General features: G+C 41.7%; 1 protein-coding gene across 1 annotated transcript in view; it reads right to left on the reverse strand.

Annotated features, from left to right (window-relative positions):
- The window catches only part of syne1a (spectrin repeat containing, nuclear envelope 1a), a gene marked incomplete at its 5' end in the record, with an annotated part of 117191 nt that overhangs the window by 78381 nt on the left and 16355 nt on the right, over positions 1–22455 (reverse strand). Inside the window, 40 exons of the mRNA XM_079216184.1 lie at positions 678–850; positions 1372–1651; positions 1812–1973; positions 2050–2255; positions 2767–2879; positions 3525–3732; positions 4336–4539; positions 5378–5479; positions 5600–5782; positions 6425–6583; positions 6796–6949; positions 7184–7363; positions 7845–8500; positions 8638–8791; positions 8957–9123; positions 9289–9412; positions 10640–10827; positions 11160–11258; positions 11369–11596; positions 12280–12436; positions 12559–12719; positions 12807–12947; positions 13579–13743; positions 14129–14296; positions 14387–14551; positions 14664–14772; positions 14856–15064; positions 15186–15347; positions 15647–15781; positions 16007–16171; positions 16353–16511; positions 17082–17258; positions 17429–17572; positions 18222–18374; positions 18585–18749; positions 19206–19411; positions 21326–21422; positions 21576–21744; positions 21859–21971; positions 22220–22384. Of these exons, the coding sequence (XP_079072310.1) occupies positions 678–850; positions 1372–1651; positions 1812–1973; positions 2050–2255; positions 2767–2879; positions 3525–3732; positions 4336–4539; positions 5378–5479; positions 5600–5782; positions 6425–6583; positions 6796–6949; positions 7184–7363; positions 7845–8500; positions 8638–8791; positions 8957–9123; positions 9289–9412; positions 10640–10827; positions 11160–11258; positions 11369–11596; positions 12280–12436; positions 12559–12719; positions 12807–12947; positions 13579–13743; positions 14129–14296; positions 14387–14551; positions 14664–14772; positions 14856–15064; positions 15186–15347; positions 15647–15781; positions 16007–16171; positions 16353–16511; positions 17082–17258; positions 17429–17572; positions 18222–18374; positions 18585–18749; positions 19206–19411; positions 21326–21422; positions 21576–21744; positions 21859–21971; positions 22220–22384 (7025 nt within the window). The remainder of the gene's footprint in view (positions 1–677; positions 851–1371; positions 1652–1811; positions 1974–2049; positions 2256–2766; positions 2880–3524; positions 3733–4335; positions 4540–5377; positions 5480–5599; positions 5783–6424; positions 6584–6795; positions 6950–7183; positions 7364–7844; positions 8501–8637; positions 8792–8956; positions 9124–9288; positions 9413–10639; positions 10828–11159; positions 11259–11368; positions 11597–12279; positions 12437–12558; positions 12720–12806; positions 12948–13578; positions 13744–14128; positions 14297–14386; positions 14552–14663; positions 14773–14855; positions 15065–15185; positions 15348–15646; positions 15782–16006; positions 16172–16352; positions 16512–17081; positions 17259–17428; positions 17573–18221; positions 18375–18584; positions 18750–19205; positions 19412–21325; positions 21423–21575; positions 21745–21858; positions 21972–22219; positions 22385–22455) is intronic.

Consider the following 22455-nt stretch of genomic DNA (forward strand, 5'->3'; position numbering starts at 1 on the left):
CATTTGTTATCGCTGCATGTACAAATACCACCAATATCCATACACTCTCTCACTCTCTCTCACACACACACACACACACACACACACACACACACACACACACACACACACACACACACACACACACACACACATCTCTATTTTATCTACTACCCCATGCCTCCTGTTATCCCCTTAACCTTAAAACACAAACACACCCCATGTGTGAACCTCTGCTTGCCATCCACCATTTATTGGTATAGATAAATGATACTTTTTTTCTAGGAGGGGCCATAATTGCTCAATTAAACACCAACACGCACAAAACTGATGCATCTGCATGCGGCCATGCAAGTGTACAGACACAAAAAATCAAATACATCAATCAGAGTTACCAAATGAGACAAATACTTCTCATTATGTATTTAACATAATGGTAATTAATGGCATTGAGGCATCAATCTATCATGATGAAAATAACCTGGTCCAAAGAGAGGTTTTTTTGGCACACAGATAAATGGCCTCTGAACTATCCAGGGCTAAATGTTTTATTGGCACAATAAAAAAACAAAAATCGTCCTGTTTCTGTAAATGCAATTATACAATGAAATGATGACACAATGTAGCTGTAATAGCAGACAATGGGGACTACACCATCACATTATATTGTAGGTGATGGAACAAGGTGAGCAGTCTACCTGTGGCAACTCATGGCAGTCACAAGAAGCGTGGCCCACGCATCCTCTACTTCCTGTAGCTGAGAGCGGACCACTTCCTGTCCGGTGGCTCCATAGCTGCGCAGGGCCAACTCACACTTACCCATCGCCATATTCAGCTTGACCTCCCCCTCCCCCTTCAAAAGCAGGATGTCCTGTGCAAACAGATAGGGGTCAAAGTGAACTAAATTTAGACATCACAATGTTACACTTCATATTTAAACACACATGTCACTTAACATACACTTTAACTTAAACACACATGTCACTTTAACATACACTTACATTAACGCTATCTGTTTGTCTGAGCACTTTATCTTTAATTTAATACCCATTGCACTCGTTAATTGTTGATTGTTGTTTGTCTCGTCTAACATCTCATGTCTAATGTATGCACCTTCCGCCTAGAAAAATTCCTTGTTTGTGTAAACATTCCCGGCAAATAAACGGTTTCTGATTCTGGTTCTGATTTTTATGAATACTTTCTCAAGCAAATAGCTCCCTCTTGTGTTTACCAGAACAACTGTAGGCTGTCATAGTAAAAAACACGATAAGTGTCGAAAGAACATAATAAGTGTGTGCATTCTTAAAGATTCCAACCCCTTTATTTCATTGTATAAAATCATTTGTGTAAATTACAGATACACATAGCCTACTAGTCAAAACCTCCTCTCACCTGCACAGTCTCCAGCCTCTGCTCTAACTGCTCTTTGGTCCCCATAGTGCTGTCTACTGTACCCAGTCTCTCCTGGATCTCCTCCAGCCAGGCCCAAACGCCTTGGAGAGTCTCTCCAAAGGCCTGGCTCTCTTGGCAGCCTCGCAGCTTCTCCCTGGCTGTCTTCAGCAGGGCCTGGTGCTCCATCTGGAGCTGGCCTGTCACTCTGACCTCCCCTCCTGACCCCCGGCCTGCTTCAGACAGAGACTGGGCCTCCTGGCAAAGATGCTCGATGGAGTCCCTAGCAAGAGACAATGATATGTCATTGTTACAAATATTTAATAGCCCACGCTATGGCATCTATAACATATGGCCACACACACACACACACACACACACACACACACACACACACACACACACACACACACACACACACACACACACACACACACACACACCTTCTTGCAAGCAGTTCCTCGTGGAGGTTTTCTATCCTCTGCAGCTCTTCTGTGGTGTCTGGGGCTCCTTGCTGGCACTCTGCCCCAAACACAGGTTCTCTCTTGAGGCTGAGATCCATCTGCTTCAGGCAGTCTCTTACACCCTCCACACAGTCATTAAAGCTGGAGAGGAGGTGCATTTCCATTTAATTCAAATTGCTTTGCATGAACACATGACACAACAAAAATAATGACTTACTTTTTCATAAGGTCAATACTCTCTTCCAAGTCTCGTTGGCTTTGAGAGCAGCAGTCCAGGTAGCTCCTCCACTCTTTCTGACAGGATAAGAGATGCTCCCGGATCTGTGCTGCTCCAGCTTTAGGCAGGTGGAGTTGAAGCCTCTCCGCTTCCTCACAAACCTTAGAAAAACTATCCTCACCCTTAGATGCCCGCTCGACTGACACCTGTGGATGTATAAGGGAACATTTTGCTAATAAAAAGCGATACGCCTCTGCTAATTTAAAGAAAGAAAGAGCCACAACCGTCAGAGCTAGACTTATAACACTCTTCATACCTTCCTAAGAAGCTGTATAAACGTTATAAACTCTGGGAGGTATTTGTACTTACAGTACAATTCCTACAAGTAAGATGCTGTATTTGTTCAATACAAGCCCAGATTGTGTTTGGTTCAATGAAGCATTAATGATGACGTACAGTATTTCATGATGACATTTTGTCGAAGATGATATAGTAAATTACATGGAAGATATTAAATTAATCGTGACTACAATATAATGTCTACTTCTTTAATCCTATTATTTTGTTCTATTACGATATAAAACTATTTGGGTGTGTCAAAGTTTGATAGCATTTTAGAATCAACAAGTGAAGTTACTAAAGACTGAGAGACTTGAACATAAATTTGACAACTGCACTAAGAGAAAGGCATGACAAAAGTATGACATATAACAATACCTTTAACCGCTGCAACTTAGCTCCAAGGACGGCAACATCTCCCGATTGGTTCGAACATTCTTTCAGCTCCAACTTCAGATATGTAAGCCGTGAGTGGAAGTCTTGGACGAGTTCTGCTTTGAGTAACAGAGAGAAGAGGTAAACTAAAAGCTAAATAAATATATGGTGACAAGTTGAGGAAAACTGATGTGTTAAAATGAAAGCAGAGAAGATGTAAAGGTGAAGGGACCCGAAGGAGGAGAGTGAGAAGAGATGTGTTGAGGCAGATGGTGAGTGTGGGTGTGTCTATGCTGTGCTGTGCTGGGTTGCCTTGGCAACAAGCCCAAAATGACTCCCTCGAGAGCAGATGTGACAAGAGCGACATTAGTCTCCGAGACACAGGTGTGTGTCTGAGCAATGACAGCGCACCAGTGTGCCAGACAGTGTGTGTCAATGGCGTGTGGGCTGTTGGGGGTGGATTGAGTGTTCCATGGGGAAAAATGTAGGATAATCAACAATAAATCTGTTGTACCTAATTAATGACTTTGCATCATGTAGTTGTACACTGTTTGATTGGGTGATAATGAGATTTTAAGTGCAATGACAATCTACACATCTCCTTATAAGGTTAGTTATAAAGACTGTTAAATGAATCACATTATGTATTTGCCATCCAGGAGAGAATTTAATAAAGCATCAAACAGAGACAATCCAGATTAAAATCTTCCTCCACAAAATCCAAACTACACATACAGTATATATATATATATATCTATTACCGTTGAAGTGGAGCTGTAGCCCATCCTGCAGGCTGCCCTTGGTCTTGGCACAGCGCTGGGCGACAGCCTCTGTTCGCTTGGCAATGGAGGTGAGGTCAGAGGAGAAGCATGACAGCTCCTGAGAGGGATGAGACCTGCACAGGGCACTCAGCGCATCTCTAGCTGAGTCCATGTCTGCCCTCTGTTGCTGCACAACGCTCTGCAGGTCCTGTATATGTAAAGTGAGAAATAAGAGGATATTCATAATTGGGGTTACAGGGTGGAGGAGAGGGCAGAGACGGTGACATGTACCGCATCCACCTTGCAAATGTGAGCCACAGCTAGAATTACTGCCAGCTTAGAGAATGTTCTAATGTGGAGTCTGACCTCTGATCTCCTAAAGAGGGTCATAAATGAGGACAGATGTTCACCCTCTGGGAACAATAGGGTATCAAGCTAAAATGTTCTCATCATTATGCCTCTCAGCATGTCTTTATAGGTCTTTGGAGAGTAATATACCCAAGGTGAGTTCTCAGAATTACATTTTAAAGAACGTTTAATTGCCACTGTGTTTAAAAGGTGGTATACAAATAAACTTAAATAATTGAGGCATTGCCAATCGAATATTATATCATTGTGTGTCCTCATGGTTGGTAGAACTATGAAACAACAGGGATAGCAATAGGAATAACTTTCGACGAGGAAGTAGAGGAAGACTGTATGGTTACTTTTGGCATTAGAATTAGTATTAGTTTATATATACTGTATAATGTGTATGAAAATTGAATTAGTGTGTCATTGCATCACACTGAGGGAAATGATAGTGTCATACCTTAACTGTACCCATGTCTTCAGGAGAAGTAGCTTCAGTGAGGTCAGATAAGGAGCCCTCGACTGCCACCAGCCGCTCAGCCATCTGGGACATGAGGTCCTCCAATCGCTGCTTCTGGAAGCTGAAGTAGGTCAGAGTGTGTTTGGCCTGGTTGTACACCTCCTGCGCATGGGCAGTTTTCTTCCTCAAGTCTGACTCCAGGACCTAGTCCAACAAATAAATGAAACAACATCATACAACCAAAATCACACTTAAATAACATACACACAATGTGCTTTCAGGTGCTCCTCATCTGCTTTTTAAACTTTAGTTTATAGTGATGATTTCAATATGTATGAACATATAAACATCACAGATAAACATGTAAACAAACAATCAACAAAGAGGAGTCAAAGTTTTTGTTGTCTATTCTTGCTCTCAGTTTGATCAACTCAAAAATGTGTCCTTTTCATAGTCTTTGCTGCTATTTTGGGTCCTGAATAATCTCAATCGTCAGTTTTTCGATTTTGTAGATACTCAAACCATTGATCCAGGGCAGGGGGATAGCATTTATTCTAGCAATCAGCAATATTTTGACTCGATACCCTTTCATACATGTTTTTTTCAGTTAAATGACCCAAATACATTATGTAAATATGTAAGCTGTCTTTTGCAAAACATTTTATACCATTTTCCAATATTTTGCAGCATTTCCCAAATATATTTTTGAACGTTTGCGCCTGACCTTGGGTATGATAATAAAAATAAAAAGAGAATTCCATCCATATATATGAATTCACAGATGTTTGATGAATTGTACACATGTTTTATATCGTCAACCAAATGTTTTATGTTGAACTTTTCTTTTATTTAGTTGAATGCGTATCTCTCTTCATGTTCCTTTTAAGTACATGTAAGTAGGTCTTCTGGTTTTCTTTCCGCACCATTAGTAGGTTTGTAATAGTATTTGAAAATCCCTGGCATAAATAAATAATGCCAAAAAATATTCTGAATGGATAATTTCAGCAAATTCCTGCCGAATATGGCTCCCCACCATATTCACCTGCATTTGTATTGGGGTTTCTTGCAGTTTGGCTCGCTCCTTCAGCTCTGTTACTCTCTCCTGCAGGGTATCCAGCCTCTGCTCCCTCTTTTCAACCTCAGCCTGTAGATCAAAGCGCTGGACATTTCAATTAAATCACACCCACTATGAACTCACTCTCAATGTTACATCCCCATAATCATTCATACACTTTTACATGCAGACTGTCCAGCGTGCTCTGACCTGAAATGTGGCAAGATGGGCCTCTGTCTGTTCTTTATCACTGAGATTGGTAACACTGTCGGTGAGATCAGCGATGGAGTTGGCAGCCCATTGGTTCATGTCCTGCTCCATAGACTTGAGGTCGTTCCATAGTGCGACACAGTAGCTCAGTCTCTCTGTGTTGGTTTGTATTCTCTCTGAGACCTGAAGGAACAGAGAGCAGCAATATAAGTACAGGATACGTCTCAATCAACAGGAGACTGAGGAGAGTTAGGATCTCTCTCCTTCTTTGTGTTTACTTTTCTCTCTATGTAACAAGGGACGGTATTCTTTACTGGGAGATGGAAGGAAAACGAGAGTTAATTGGTTTGACAGATCTGGAGATGAGAAGTGAGAGAGAGACAGAAGGGCAGATAACGTGTCTAGACTTGTTTATATTTCTGTCTCATTTGTGACAGCCTCACAAGAGGAAAAAATGAAAAAAGGGAAAAAATGAAATATATATCAATAAAAGAGGAACAGCACAAGTGTTTGGCTGAGCTGTAATGTGGAAGTCATAATTGACTTTCACGAAGAAGAAAAAAACACCACAAATCCCTTCATAGTCGTTATCACGTTTCCGCTTCAGACAGAATTCATGAAGTGCCCTGTGTCAGGATGAGGACAATTCATTACTGTCACAAAACTCAAAAAGTATTATTTCACCGGGTCTGACCAGCTATCTCAAGTATGTCAATACATTGTGCATTTGTCTAAATGAAAAACAGTCCAGGGATTTCAGCTGTCAATGCTTCTTTAGCAAAACAGTGGTATGGCACAGCATGTGCTATATCAACTAGCACTCACCTCCAGCCACTGGTCTCTCAACATCTCCATGTCTCTCTGGATGGAGCTTGCATCAGAGTTCGGAACCTTTGTCAGTTCTCTCTGCAGGTCCTCCACTGTGCTGATGAGCTGGTCCATCGCTTCCTGTTTTTCTTTCAGCTCGGCTTGGACCGCGTCATGCTGGAGGGACAGAGAAGAGGGCAGAGGGAAAGCTATAAATCTTCAACTCTGGTATATCAGGATATTTACAAGTTATATACAATAATCTGGACGTGGTGTTTTGAGGTGTGAATCATAACCCAAAAATGTGTTTACCATGGGCATCATTTGAAAAGAAAAAAATGACAATGTAACTATTAGTAATTTTCTGGGAAAAACAAAAAGGTACTGACTCGTGTGAAAGTCCTTTTGGCCTCTTGAGCGTTATGGTTGTGGTCGGGCAGATTGTAAGCAACCGCCTGAGCATTCTCAACGACAGTAGTGAGGGTTGACTTCAAGTGGTGGAACTGGCGGAGAAGATCTACCACAACTCCACTCTGTTCCTGACTGCATGAGAAAAGGGAAGAAAACAAGTCAAGACTGTTATTGGGCATATCACTTGGCACTAGATTAAATTATGAAAAAATACTCTGCAAGCGCTGTATACATGTTGTGTTTATGTATTCAAATGATAAGACATTATACTGCCTGCCTCTGCAACATAGGACCAAAAACAAACAGAGCTAAGGAATTTAAATGAGATAAACAAGTCGAAATCCCTTTGTCGTCCTCCATCCCTACCCGTTGGTGATCAGAGTCCTGACGCTCTCCCAGGCTGTCCTCACCAGTGCTACCTCCCTGAGAGCCTCCCCAGCCAGCTCACTGTCTCTTTGGGCCAGCTGGCTTCCCTTCTCCTCTAACCACCGCTGGGAATGCTGCAGGGACTGGAGCTCATCATCCAGCTGGATGAAAAAACGCAACCTGGGAGAAATAGATGCAGGAGAAAACAATGGGGATTACTAGCCTGATTTAAACATAATATATCCAAATTCATAGAATTAACCAGTTTAAAAGGATTTGGATCTATGGTTTGGCTTCATTCGCATATAATATTCTCAGAGTTTGGCTTACAGTAGGTTTCTGAATGAAAAACTCAGCGAACACATTTGAAAGTTTATTCAACCATATATCTTACACAAAAACAATAATACTGTGATCTTGTCTGTAATCTTGTTTTGTTTGCCTTTAATCCAAATACAGGAGATGCAGGGATATTGTTTTATTATAATTTAAATTTCACAAAGAAAATGCCTCAGCACAGGGAAACAAAGTACTCATTCAGTTTAGACTGATACCAATATTGCTTTTTCAAACAAAAAATTCCATACCAGCTGATACAAACTATGCTGATATTAAATATAACATAACAATAGATCCAGGAGCCGCATTACCATTTACATACCTGTTTTGAAAAGCCTGTACAGAGCTCTCTCTGGCCCCCTCTGTCCGTGCTTCGTCTTCCAGTTTCTTCAAATTCTTCATCACCTCCTCCCTCCTCTCCCTAAAGGAGCTCCACAACGCCCCCAGGGCGTCTGCTTCACTCTGCCTCCATCCCACACCCCTCTGCACCTCCTCCAGAGCGATCGTGAGGGCCACTGCCTGCCCCCTGCAGGATGTTCTTGCCTGAGGATGGCTCACGTCTTTGGAGCCGCGCCACTCTGCACCACTCAGGTTAAGGTGTGCTTTACTTAGCTGCCCATCTAACCCGACTGCCTCAGCTTCAAGCCTGGCCACGTCTTGGGCCCCTTCCCCTATTCCACGGTGCAGCTCTTCAGCTTTTGAACGGTCCCAGCTCCCTCTGCCCTCCACCGCCTCGTGAAGGCAGCGCACAGCCTTAGTTGCCGCTCCATACTTCTGAAGAAAAGCTTTTAATTCAGTCAGGCACTCAGTGCGGAGGAGTAGGAGACGCTGGGATTCATTGAGGGGCTGGAGGCAGTCCTCTCTCCAGCCCTGAAGCTGCTGTTGGGCCTCTGAGGTGGAGCAGCGAAGCAGGGAGGACTCTCTTTGCTGAAGAGTGTCTCTCAGCGATGCATGTCCCTCCAGTTGCACCTCATGCTCCTGCAATAAGATGGTTCAATTAGACAAATGTATATTACCTCCTACAGTAATCAATATAAACTTGCTTGCCGTAACAAATCCCAGATACAAAACCTATAAAGGACATCATTGTTGACAGCAAAGTATTGATTTCTCACCTTCAGCTGACTAATTGCAGACTCAAGATCAGCAATATCAACCTGGGAAGAGCTTCTCAATCCAGACAGGAAGTTTTCACTACTTTGGGTCAGAGTCAGCAGTGCCTGATCAAACTGCTCCAGCTGTAACAACTGTGATCCCAGCAGCTCAAGTCTAAAAGCAAGGCGAAAGGCAGTTTGGATGAAGGACATGGACGTGATTATTGTTGTGACAGGTGTATATTTAAATAAAACAAACAAAAGCTGAACAACACAATTTCTGGATGCCATTTATGTTACAGTTAAATAATCTGTATGATATATCAAACAAGAGAATTGCCTGTGTGATGTGCTGTTCTTCACAAAGATGCTTCTTTCCTGCAGTTGTGCGAGATCATCGCTGAGCTCTTGGATACGAGCTTCAGTCGCTGCAGGGTACAGACACAGCGCAAGATTCACAAGGCCCTGCAGAAGAACCTCATAGGATGCTGTCTCTCCCTGCATGTCCTAATGGGGTGAATAAGTATTGTATACATGATGTTACACAAAAATAACCAAACACCCATTATGTAACTGGTGAGGTAAAAATAAAACTGAGAAGGGAATATAAACACTCGACATGCAAATGGGGAGGTTATTGAGAAAGAAGCCAGTAATAGTCAAATGACTTACCTGTACATTTAGTAGTTCATTCCTAAGCTTTATTTTGTCTGCAGAAAGCAGGTCTGAGTCCGGACAGCAAACAGACTCACACCTGCCCAGCCAGCTTTTCATAGATGAACTCTCCTTTTCAAATCTGTGGATACAAAGGTCGCTCAGAAAATAGTATTCAAATGAAATACAATTTATGCAGCACTATTCTGAAAATTAATAGAATAAATACTGATCTAACAATATATTTATATTAGTAACCTGTGATCTTAAAGTATTAACACAGGCAATGACACACACACACACACACGCACACACACACACACACACCCACAGGGATACAGTCTGTGTGTTATTTTGTTATTATCTGACAAAGCGTTAGTATCAGTGACAGGGTCATAATGTGGCAACCTATCTTGCCAGAGCACCCAGTGCTGTAAGTAATCCCTCATATATACACCTGCAGGGGAGAAGATTGTACTGCAGAGAGCCACACATAAACACACACACACAAACTCCGTTGAACGTCACTATCAAAAATAAAATGTAATTAAACTAAAAAGAGTGACTGACTGGATGAATACAATAAACAAGCACAGAAGCGTTAAGCCTATAAACAGCTCCCATGTGACTAATACAGAGTGAGAAACAATCGCTTCAGTCTATTGTCCAAGTCTATTGTGTGATCAAAGCAAGTGATAAAAAAAGCATTTTATTAGAATAGAAAGGCGATGGCTGACAGGAGGACAGAGAGAGTGAGTCAAAGACAAGATCTCGCTCCTCTTCATCACATGAGGATGAGGGAATAATTGAGGGAATAAAAGAGGAAATTGGCACAAAGAGGAGGATTCAGCAGAAAAAACACATATGCAAAAATAAAAGGGTAAACGGCATGATTTTTACAATCAGAATAAGATGTGTGTGTGACGCAGGGACCAAAACTGACAGCAATCATTGACTCAAAATAAAATTATTTAGCGGTTTGTGCAAAAAATTTGTCTTATAACACATTTGTTTGTGTCAAATCCGTGAAACATTCAAACATACCTCTTCTAGGTGTTGGACGGACACACTTACAAAGTACAGCGTCAGCCCAGCAAAGCATCACAACAGCTGGCAATACATCCTAAATATAATCAAGCTCATGACAACTATTCAGTCTTAAAAGATGGAATAGGATGGCTCATATCTGGGTATTCAATAGTAATACATTCAGGAATTTGCTGAGCAAAGCTAGAGTATGTGATGCATGAGATTACTACAGATTGATGTTCTTTAAAAATAAATAAATGTAAATGCATATTTTTTCCCACAGTTTCTTTTGCTGATGCCCCTATTTTCAAAAAATAAACATAGGCACATATAACGTTACCTCTGCCAAAGTGCTAGGAGGCTCTGTAATGTGGATTGCTTTTCTGTTGCCTTTGCCAAAAATTCTCGCTGTTGCTTCTGGAGGTTAGCCACCTCTTCCTGCAGCTGGCTGCCCTCTCCAAGCCTCTTCATGGCCGAACACAAAGACATCAGCCTGGGGTTCAGCTGATCAACAGCCTGGCAGACCTCCTGAAAGGAAACAGATATGTACTTGTCATTAGCTCCGCAGAGAATGTTCAACCTCAATGGTTACAGAGTAAACTCTTGAACATAAATCAGTAAGTAACAATGTGGTAAATTACTTAATACAGTCTCATACTAACCCTAACCCTAACCCATTACTGTATAACCTGAAAAATAATCAGGAATAAGTTGATTAAAATACCATTTACTTACTAAAAAAGAAAAAGAAACTAAACAAAAGAAAAATCACACAAAAGATACACCCTTCAGGTCCTGAGTTTATAGTTGTCAACCTTAAAGTTAAAACTATAAATCCATATAGTGATTTTTTTTTTTACCATATGATCCTGGAGGCTTTTGTAGGTCTCAGATGAAGAAGAGCAGTATGTGACTGGACAGTCAAGCTTCTTTTTAAGGTCAGTCATTGCTTTCTTGACCTGATAATAACAACAGCTTTAATTATTTAAAAGTATATTTAACCAGTGGCCCTGCAAAGAATTTAATAACAATTTCTGCATGAAACTATTCTATTATTGTTGCTGTATACCTGTTCGAGGCTATCGTTGTATCTCTGCCAGTACGAGGCGCTCTGGTTGAGCTGTCCTCCCAGCTGCTCTACTCTCCCCATCAACTCTTCCCAGTCGCGCCTCATCTGTGTAAGTCGAGCGCGGATACGTCCGGCCTCTCCAGGAGTCACAAACCTCGACAGGGCCTCACAGTCCACCTCCATGTGGGCCAGGGCTGCCCTTCTCTCCTCCAAACCTTCTGCCACAGTCTGTGGGGATGTAACAGCAGAGAAATGTTGAACAGAGAAAAACATCGGAAGCATGAGTTAAAAAATATATATAAACAAGACAGAACAGACAATGTTATGTGTTATTTTCTATAAACACATTTGTCTATGATGGATGTCTGAGTTAGAGAAAGATTCAAGCACAGGTGTTGGCTGGAAAAGGAAACTGACTGTGCTGTTTCTAGAAGCAAATGTTTTCAAACTCAAAGCTAATCAAATGGCTGCCGCAAGATTTCTTAAATCCTGTTATCCCAAATGTTTTTGACATTTTTTTTCTCCTCTTCTCCACCTTCATGAGATTAACAAGGCTGAGGTCTGGAAAAACAAGATTATATATTTTTTCAATATGATCAATTTATTTTCTATAACGGAGTCTCCGCTGCAGCTCCTCTGACCCAATTTCCCCTTTGGGGTTACGTTCAAATGTAATCTTATTTCATCTTAATCTTAATAACCCTCAGGCTACTGTACACTCCAGGCTAAACGCCAGACAGCAATTTTGACGAATTTTCTTGGAAGTGATTAAAGAAACATGTGGATGATGCATATTTATTCATGAATATCAGAAGATGATTGAAGAAGCTGTGGAGTTTTTTTTTTTTTGCCATACATGTGCAGTCAGTATTAGATATAAAAAAAACAAGGTAAAGAGATACACGACATACCTCCACTGTGCTGATGTGTTTATCCAGAGGATCTAAGGAGGAGGTGGAGTTGATGGCCTCCAGCTCCTTCTCTTTTTCACTGATCCACAGAGAGAAAGTCTCTGATTCACTGCCGAAGCGCTCCCACCACATACACATCATCTCCAGCTGGACAACACTGGGAGACACAAGATTAGACAAGAACAATTTAGTAAAATTGAAATTATGACTTTGAAGTTTGAGGAAGTTACAGTATACTCTGTTATGATTTAATTGGATGGGAATGAGGATGGGACATACTTCTTGTTGAGGTGGTCTTGAAGTTGTGCGAGTGCTTCTCTGGTTGACTCGGCCTGCTGGAGAAGAAGAGTGTGATTCTTCGGACCAAGCTGAATTTCTTCTGCCTTCTCGAGGAGGAAAGCTGCACGCACAGAACACTCCTCAACCTTTGTGAGGAGCTCCTACAGACAAAACATAAATATATTGTATGAGCAAACACAGAGCATGCACAACATGCATGTACTCACACACTTATTGTATATGCACACCTTGTTCTGCTCCAGTTCAGATTTCAGGCTGTCCAATGTGTTGAAAATAAGTTCTTTGTGCAGCTGTTTGCTGGTATTACTGATAAACCTCCAAACTGTTTCTCTTTCTGCTTCAAAACTCTGCCAGGAGCTCAGAGTTGCCTTGAGATGATGAAGAAACAACAAAATAATGTCAGTGAATAAAGTTTCATACAGAAAATGTAATATATATGTACACACAGAGTTAATGGGCACGGCCGTGTTTGGTTTCATTCAAAAGAATACTCTCTGGCCTTAATTTAATTCTAGATTATCCAACTAAATTATTACAAAGAACAAAAATGCCCTTTTCAATGCATACTCATCAACTGCATCAATCTTTCTCTCTTTAATTATTTAATGCTGGTGTAATAAGATCTGTCTAAAATGGATCTTCAACTGTGATTTATTCAGAGGGACAGACACCAAAACCTTTAACATTCATCCCTGATGTTTTGGAGTTTTGATTTAAGGTATTTTGCAGTGGTTTTCCCCTTGATAATGAACTTATTCACTCCATACATCTTGGTAATTTTCATGCGGACACATGTTGATTTTCTGATCAATTCGAAGTCAGTGATAGAATAGATATAAACAAATCCCAATACAACAGACACAAACATAATAAACATACCACATAACAATCAATATCTTGTTAAGGTTCAACATGGACCAATCAATGATGCCTGCAGGGGTCTGTGTGAACACTCACACATGCAAACATTAGCATACTGACATGTGAGACTTGGTCTACCTGCAGGTTGGGCTCTTTTGCCACTGATTTGTGGTCAACATCTCTGAAAGCTCCCTCCAGCTCCCGGAGAGACTGACTGAGCCCCTCCCCTTTCTGCAGCTGGTGGCAGTGGGCGACCAGAAGCTCCGCCTCCGTCTTGTTAGCATGAAGGCGCTTTAGGTGGTGCTTTAACAAACACATAGAAAAGAAAATAACATGTCAGATGACAAATTTGTTCTTTTTTGCAGCAAAATTAGCATAATTGAAGTGGATGCTTAACACTATGCTGAGAAGCAGAGTTGCCCTCTGATCCAGAAGTGTCCTTTGTAGCACCTCTATCTACACCATTTCGTTGTGAGACCATTGTACAATGACAATAGAAAAATCTTGTAACATTGATGTCGCAGGGTCTTAGAGTACATGGACATAACTGAAAGAAGTGAAACCACTGGAGGTCAGTAAAGCTAAGACTTTGAGGGCCATTAAGTTACTCTTCAAAATATTTGGAAGCTTCTGTAAATTAAATATCTGTACAGAGTTGACATCATCTCTCTCCTGCCTCACTACACACCTGGTGAATAAGATAAAGTTGCTTGGCCTCCTCCAGATCCTCAGCATCCAGGATCCTGCTGGTCTGCTCCTCAGACTCTCTTCGCACTCTTAGAACCTCTTCCAGAGCACCATGCACCTCCTCTCTCAGCTCCTCGTACTGGAACATAGGAGAGCCCTCCTCACCCCACTGTGAAGGAGGGAGGATCAGACATAAATATTTTGTTATGATAACACAGGACATATACACATTGTAAGCGTTTGAAATATCTTAGAATACCTGACAGAGTGAAGAAAAGAGTGCCCGCAGGTCAGCTGAGAGTTTGGCCAGGGCTGTTCTCTGTCTCTGGACCTCCAGTTCAGAGCTAACCTCAGACAGTCCAGCAAGACGGCTCTTAAGCCACAACAGGCTCTCCTCTCGGGCATCTGCTGCTTCCTGCAGTGACTGGAAATGGTGGAAGCACAAAAAAGGGAATGCAGGTGTACTGAGGCTGTGCTGCATTGAATCATCAGCTATTATTTGTGCCGACAGCAGAAAATATAATGTGCTAGCTCACCTGAACAGCAGCATCAACTTGCTCCTGATGGGTGGAATTTCTCGCTGTCTCTCTCAAGAGCCTCACCTGCCTCCTCTGAGATGAGAGCCAATCAGAAATCTCACAAAACCTAGAAAAAGGACTAGTGATTAAAGATTCCAAACTTTAAGGAGTTGGAGACACTTTGAGGACTGAGTTTTTGTCAACCTTTACCTCTCATTCCACTTTTTCCATTTATCAGGGTGATGCTCCAGTTTGAGGTGGGTGCTTTTGATTTGCTCTGTAACCTCTTCTACAGCCCTTCTTGTGGAGTCTAGCATTCGATAAGCCGGGTCGTTATCAGGCAATTTATGACACAGATCCTCCATATTTCTAATCCTCTTCTCACACAAAGTCAAAGGTTTACGTTCCCTGAAAAAAGTCTGGAGATAAAAGAGAAGGAAATTTTGAATTTAGAATGCTCAAGAAAAATGATGACGTTAAATGATTTTATCTTTCTCCTGGTTTAATCTGTTTAAAATTTCTACCAAATCCGAGGCTCACTCTGTGCTCTTTGATCACGCGCTCACTGGTGCAGGTACCAGAGAGGGCTTGTATTTCTCTGTCCAGCTCTGCTCTGCAGTCTTGTATGATCACAGCTACCCGACTTTGTTCCACCTCCACTTTCAGACAGAGCAGGTGAGACGGTACCTCGCTCTGGATGTCCTGTAGAAAAGAGTCAGAAGGAACAGAGTAGATTAGATATACTCTGACATACATGAGTTGCAGTCTCACATTATATCATCTCCAAAACTGTCAGAGACAAAATATCCTCTCGGGAGACTGTGAGTAAACACTGAAGAGGGTTGCATTTGAATCTAACTAGTACAAGTTAATTGGAAACACACGGGAGTGAACTCCACCAAAGCCATAGGTCCTCCTGGTTTAGTTAATGAAGTATGAGCTAAGTGCCTCCAGAGATGTACAGTAATTAGTGAGAGTGTTAAAGCGCGATAACCTCTGACCTTCCAGTGTTTGTGCAGTCTGCGGACAGTTTCTTGCAGCCCCTGTTGCTCCTCCTGTGGTAGGATGTCAGTCAGCTCGTCACATGCCTTCAAGAACACGCTCAGCAAACGCTGGTCCAGTTGGCCAAAGAAATCCTGTGCAGAATAAAATATAGGCGATGAGTATGAGAATCACATTACATTAATTTTTTTGGTTTGTTTGGACCAAACAACAGAATGACATACAGATGTATTTTGAGTTCTCTTTGCTGCTGTTTTACACACTGTAACTGTTTGTCTTTGTGGTCAGGAAAAGATTGAGCAGCCAGTATTCTTTTTCAACGGATGAGCTCCAGCAGAAGGTTATAGGTTTGATCTTACATGGTGTTTCTTCAGTAACTCCTCAGCATCTCCAGTCTCTCTCAAGCAGCCGTGGGCTTTTTTCAGCACTCTCTCCAGCTCTTGTCTTGACTCCTCAAACCTCCTCCTGAGGCAGTTGTTGGCCTCTTCCTGCCTTCTCCATTCCCCAACCTCCTTCAGCAAAACCTAAGAGGACGGACAGTAGGTAGTGGTGATTGTAACTGGTCTCTTCGGTAATAGAGTGTAATTACATTATTTGTGAGGCGCACGCACACTTTTGCCTCCTGGGTGTTCTGATGTTCTCGTAACCTAATTAATATAATCAGCGATGCGGTATGTGAACGTGTACAGGTAGTTTAACACTAACCTGTGCCGAGCCCTGTATTTCAGCCACTCTCTTTTGTAGCAGGGACATGTCAACGTTTCGAAGCACCTTACTGGTGGAGAGCGCCCTCTGCAATGTGTGGTGATTCCTCTCGATCACTGACAGACAGCGTTTACAGCTTTGCTGCTGGTTTAACAAATCCTGAGGAAATTGAGGAAACAAAGACAATGGATATAAAAGAGTGTTGATAATGGTGCATTCCAATATTTCAACACTTTTCTTTATATATCAGCAATTCCCTTCCCATCCGACAAAAAGGTTATAGTACATGTACTGACTGATCTCCGTCCAGTCACTCGGCTGGGTGCGGAAGAAGTTCCTGTTTCTTACTTTTTTCAGATAAAAGTCCAGGCCGTTTCTATATCGTTGGGTGAGGTTCCCATTTAATTATATTTCATGATTATACAACTTGTACATTCCTGGTCTCCTGGAGTGTTGCGCTTGTGGTAAAACACGTTAGATCTCCCCGTCACCCATGCGTCACCACCCACCTGGCTGTTACACCTGTGTCCCATATATAAACTACCACCCATAAAGTGCACACTACCACAATAAAATACAGACACAACCAATGGCTCCTACAGTACAAATATGTTGTAAGTAGAAGACTGATATGATTCCAAAGAGCTGGGAATAGTGGAGAAGGAAATAATAGACACACCAGAGGGCAGATGTGGGTATATTTGAATATGCACTGTCATCATATCTAACCTGCCACTTTAGTTTTTGCTGGGTCTGGGTCTGTGTGTCTGGGTCTTTGGCAGCCGAGGTGATGCGACTGGCCCGCTCCAGGGCTTGGTAGAAAGCAGTGATGTGTTTCTCCATCTCTTCCAGCAGTGGCAGAAGGACATGACACTCCCTCACAAGGGAGGGACAGCGCTCTCTCACCTGGAGACAAACATCAAAGGCCATTAAATAGTGACACGAAAATGTGACAACAATGTGAGGATGTTATTAAAAAAGTCTTACTGGAGATATAATTATTTTGCTTTCACGTTCTTGAAACTTGAGATTAATTTCATACAACTTCTCATGTTTCTGACTTGAACGATACCCACCTTACTCAGCTGACCTTTGGCTGTTGCCATCGTTGCCATGACCCTGGCAGCCTCGTCATGTGGTGCATCCTTGGCGAGGAGCTGAGCACTGCGGGCAGCCAACTTGTATTGCGTCTCCATAGCAACAACCTTTTGCTTGGTATTCTGAGATGAGACGTGGAGGCAATGGGTCATCTTGAACATCCTTAAACTGAATGTACTATCAGCAAAACTGCTTTTGGCAATTAAAAACAAGGTTGTCTGCAGCTCTTACTTCAAAACAGCAGTGACATGAAGCTTTTAGTAAATGGTCATCAAAAGTTTAAGAGTGCAAGTAAATCAACTGGGAAAGATGATGGAATATTATTTTCTGTAGTATGTTTCTTCCTGGAGAGTTGGACGTTTTTTAATTCGTCAAAAGAGATTCTAAATGTCAAAGTGTGCTGTTATGTACCTTGTAAATGAGTCTCAGGCCTGTCTCAGTACAGTCCAAATGGTAAATGAAGTGCTCTAAATGATTCACTACAGATCTGTGACATGCTCACAGAGCTGCCATCAGCGTTGTTTTAACCTGGGTCGCCTCAATTGTCTAGAGCTAAACTGCTGACTAGACGTAGATGGTACAACATAATCACTATTTAAAAACATCGGGCACTAATACTGATTTTGAGATGCTACCAACCTACAAGATATGAAGACAATTTAAACGTGATAATATAATATCATTAGCAGAATCAACAACAATCCCTGATGTTTATTGTGCTGTACTTATGCAAGTCTGATTTTAACAGGAATAGAGGTTTGATTTTCTCACCTCCACGTCCTGCAGAAAGGCTCTAACATTGAGGAAAGACACCTGGACAGAAACATTGAGCTTTGCCTCTCCAATGTCCAGCAGCTCTTTAAGGGCAGACACAGCCTTCAGATAGTCTTTTCTCCACTTCTCCAGCTCATCTGCACAGGCATACTGCAGTAAAGAAAAGTTGGTATAAGAGATGCATCTTCATCAGGCCTGGGTCAAATAGTAGAAAAGTACCAAGCCTAAAACTTTCTTAAAACTGCCATCTTGTTACTAAATCAGCTAAAAACATAAAATGCACAGAGATACACATCTAGATATACAATATAGTACATGTCAGGCTTGTCTCTGACATACAGTAGTATTTGTTTGATTTACTTGTTTGACTTTGAGGAAGAGGTCTCTCCATCGTCCATTCAAAAGAAGTAGCTGCTGCTTGAGATCAAGCGACACAGTCTCATCACATGTTTCAATGAGAAAATTCCCTGCGTCGTTCATGGCTGCATGCTGATCCATCCATTGGCTGAGATTCCTGAAAAACTCCTGGACGAGAGACAGAAAGACACAGAGACAAATTAAGAGAAACAAAGAGCAACACACAGAATGAGTACCAAAGAAAAGAACAAAGCAAGCGAATCAAAAAAGAGACAAAGAAAGGAATTCATAGAAAGAAACAAAGAAAGGACGATACGAAACTGGGGTAATTAGCTGTCTAATCCTTGGTGGGGATGTGACTCTGAGGTAACCATGGCGATGTGACAACTGTAATATCCTCCGTGGCTTGTTGTAAGTCAAGGAGATCATTTGATACTCGAGTGGAGACTGCTAATAGGATTCCACTTAAAAGACCAAATGCTTGAAATTGGGCTGACGTGGATTTGACTGCATTTGAGTCCATCAAATAAATGCATATATGAAGAAACTCTTAATCTGTTCACATAAACACTTTGAGTGTGTGTATGGTGGGGTATCCTACAATATTAAGAGTCAATCTCATACCCGTTTGGTGTTTTCTGGCTGCCTCAGAGCTTCCTCTGCATCCTCCAGCCAGGCCTGTAAGGAGGCCACCGTTGAGCTGTGCCTCTCCCAGTTGGACAGCACCTCCTCCAGCATGCTCTTCACACTGCGCACCTCCATGGACAGACTCCTCCACTGGGTCACCACCTCCCGCATGAATCTGCGCACTCCCATCTCACCCTCGTCCACTGGAGGAGTGACACATCAACTTTAACAACAACAACAACTACAACAACTACAACGTCAAGAGCAGCAGTACTGGCTTGCACTGCTGCTACATCTACCACTATTACTATAACTGCTACTAACAGTACTAGTTATACTGAAACAGTGGACACAGGAGGCATCGCCAACTTAGTTATGTTAAAAATGATTGAATTCCTTGTCAATTTATATGCATTTTGATTGCGGTTTAAGTGAGAGTATGCACTATGAAACAACAAAATCTTTCTCTGTTTAAAAAAAAAGTGGAAATTCATGTAGAATAAAACATATCCTCTTGCCCATTTCAATCTAGTCAGGAGTTTTGAAGCCACAGCCTTACTTGGTCTGTTTTGATAAGTGGCACATGGTGGCTAATGTGAGCTAATGTTCAGAATGCTATTGCTATGTAACTGTTACTATTAAGTCAGTTTGATGACTTGTTGACTCTTCTCTAGCTTTGTTTATCTTATACCACTATTAGCATGTACATTTAGGCTATTAATATATAATTGTTACTTGTGACCACTGCTTAGCAAAAGTTACATAGGCTCACTTTGAGGCACTGCACATATGGTGCACATATGGTGCACGTATTCATAGAAACACCAGACGAAAGGCACATGAAGACTGATAGAGCTACAAGCTACAACTACAACTCTCTGACCTCAAAACTCTCACTACAGGGAGATGTGTTATCTTTGTTGTGTGTTCCATTTCATTGGTACAAACGCTCTGGTATCACAAGTCCTGTACCACAAATTATTGTCAACCAGTGTCGGGGTGATAAATGATTCCACCAAATGCAAATATCCAGTTTCAAAAAGACATAAATCAGATAGTGTCATGCTTTTAAATAGTAGATCATTACATTTCAACCCCATTATTCTCCTCTCCGGACTCAGTTTAGTGTAACCTTAAAGTGGGCCTTGAAAAGATCTGAAGGATCTCTCATCCAGCCAATCAGAGCCCGGAGTGCTAACTAGCAGCAAGGCTCATGTGGGTATGGTCGTGACAGCGGGGGGGAATGGAGGGGGGGGGTACTATATTTGTGGGGCCGACCAATCAAATCTCAAATGTCCTGATTTCTCGCTATACCTCACTTCCCCGCTCTGCGTACCCTAAAGCAGCACGACCCTGAAACTTAATGGAACCAACAAGCTAGCTCAGTTTGCGCTCAGAGACCTGCAGAAGTGGAGCAGCGCCTAACTAGCAAATGGGGTCGTATTCCCCACTGAGAGCTGGGAATGGAGGAACCTCATTTAGCTGTAGCCTGCAGACTCTCCCCTTCTACCAAGCTGTAAAACCAGACCGGGGAAAGACTGAGCTAGTGGAAGAGAAAGTCTCATTGGTTGTTGAGTTATTGACAAGGGGCAATAAAGATGAGCTATATGTACAATATATACAACAACCATAACATTTATACAGAGATATGTATCCCTGTAATATATCTCTAATTGTATGAGACCATTGTGGGCAATCACATGGCATTAATCACTGCATCACTGAGCAGGACTGCTGCATTGCAGTATTACATTTGTATGTAATTTTGACATTGAAATAACCTTAATTTGCCAAGTATTTAATTTGCTGGAATAGACAAAAACAGACAGTCCTGTATGTTATGCACATAGTGTGTTCAAAGTCTCTCTGCTCAATTTCAGTTTGCAATTGATTCATATCATAATGTAAGATGACTTCCTTCACAGAGGAGTTTATCTGGATCAGCAGCTCCTAAATGCAATTATTTAACGTTTATCAGTATTGGTCCAAATAGAGGAATTTTGCTGTTAATTTAAAAAAAACATGTAGATAAAAATATACAGCTTGCCCCTGATCCAAAGTTATACTGTGCGTTACATATCAAATAATACATTTATTTATATATTTTGATTTCTCACCTGAGCTGTCAGCATTGACATAAGCCTCAGCAGACTGTTTCAGGGACTGGAACAATGCCTCGTAATTCTCAAAAAAAAATTGCTTCTCCACAAATAACTGTTGAAGACAGAATCAAAGAGGAAAATATAAACACATTTGCATCATAAACCATGACAGCAGTCATACAATATACTATCTGCATAGGAACCCTATAGATCCAATTAACAGTTCAGTACATCAGGTACAGAGTGAATTGAAAACTGCGCTTACAACATAGTTGTGGAGCATCAGTTCCACCGACTCTTGTCGGCCATATTTTATGATCCAGGATTTGAGCTTAGACTCGGCTAGAGTGAGGAAGGCCTGCATGTGGTGTTTGTTCTCCAAGTATTCCATTCTAGACAAGTGGATGCTCGAAGATGTGGAGACAAAGTTCATCCTAAAAAAACACAAAGTTTACAAAGGATATCAGACGTACAGCTTGACCCGCACATTCTGCTTCTCCTCTGAAAACAGAACGTTAAATCATGCCCTGTGAGTTTGCCTTGATTACCTCTCGGCCATGTCTTGGAGCTGGTCTGGGGGAACAGGGACTCCATCAACACTTCTGTCCTTATGGATCCTCTGAAAGACCTGCTGGTGACTTTCCAGGCTTTTCAACACATCCTGCATAGTGTAAATACACATGGACACAGAAAAACAATAAATACTCAATACCAGGTTTCTGATCAGAACATTTTAAAACAAATTTTAGGAAGATATTTAAAACTTAGATTTAGCTTAGTTCAGGAAGGTACGCCACATAATACTGATTTCATATTAAATATGAACTGAACAAAGCCATCGCCTTGTCCAGTGCCTAGTTATCCTTTTTTTCTGCATTCTGCCTCCTCTGTCTCTACCTTCATGCTAACCTTGTGCTGCTCAAGAGCCCTGTGGACAACGTTAGCTGTCATGTCGTGTGCCTGATGTATGACGATCTCTTGTCGCAATGCTCCTTCGGCCTCATGCAGCCATGCCCCCACAATATCCAGAGGAGCTGGCAGACACCTGTCTAGCTGCAGATGCCAGTCCAGGAGCTGAAATAAGAAACACAGTTGAGGATACAGAGAAACATGATGTGATTGTCTAACTCATTGCATGGCACAAT

This window comes from Taurulus bubalis (genome assembly GCF_910589615.1).
Source record: "Taurulus bubalis genome assembly, chromosome: 3".
In the NCBI taxonomy this organism is placed as follows: domain Eukaryota; kingdom Metazoa; phylum Chordata; class Actinopteri; order Perciformes; family Cottidae; genus Taurulus; species Taurulus bubalis.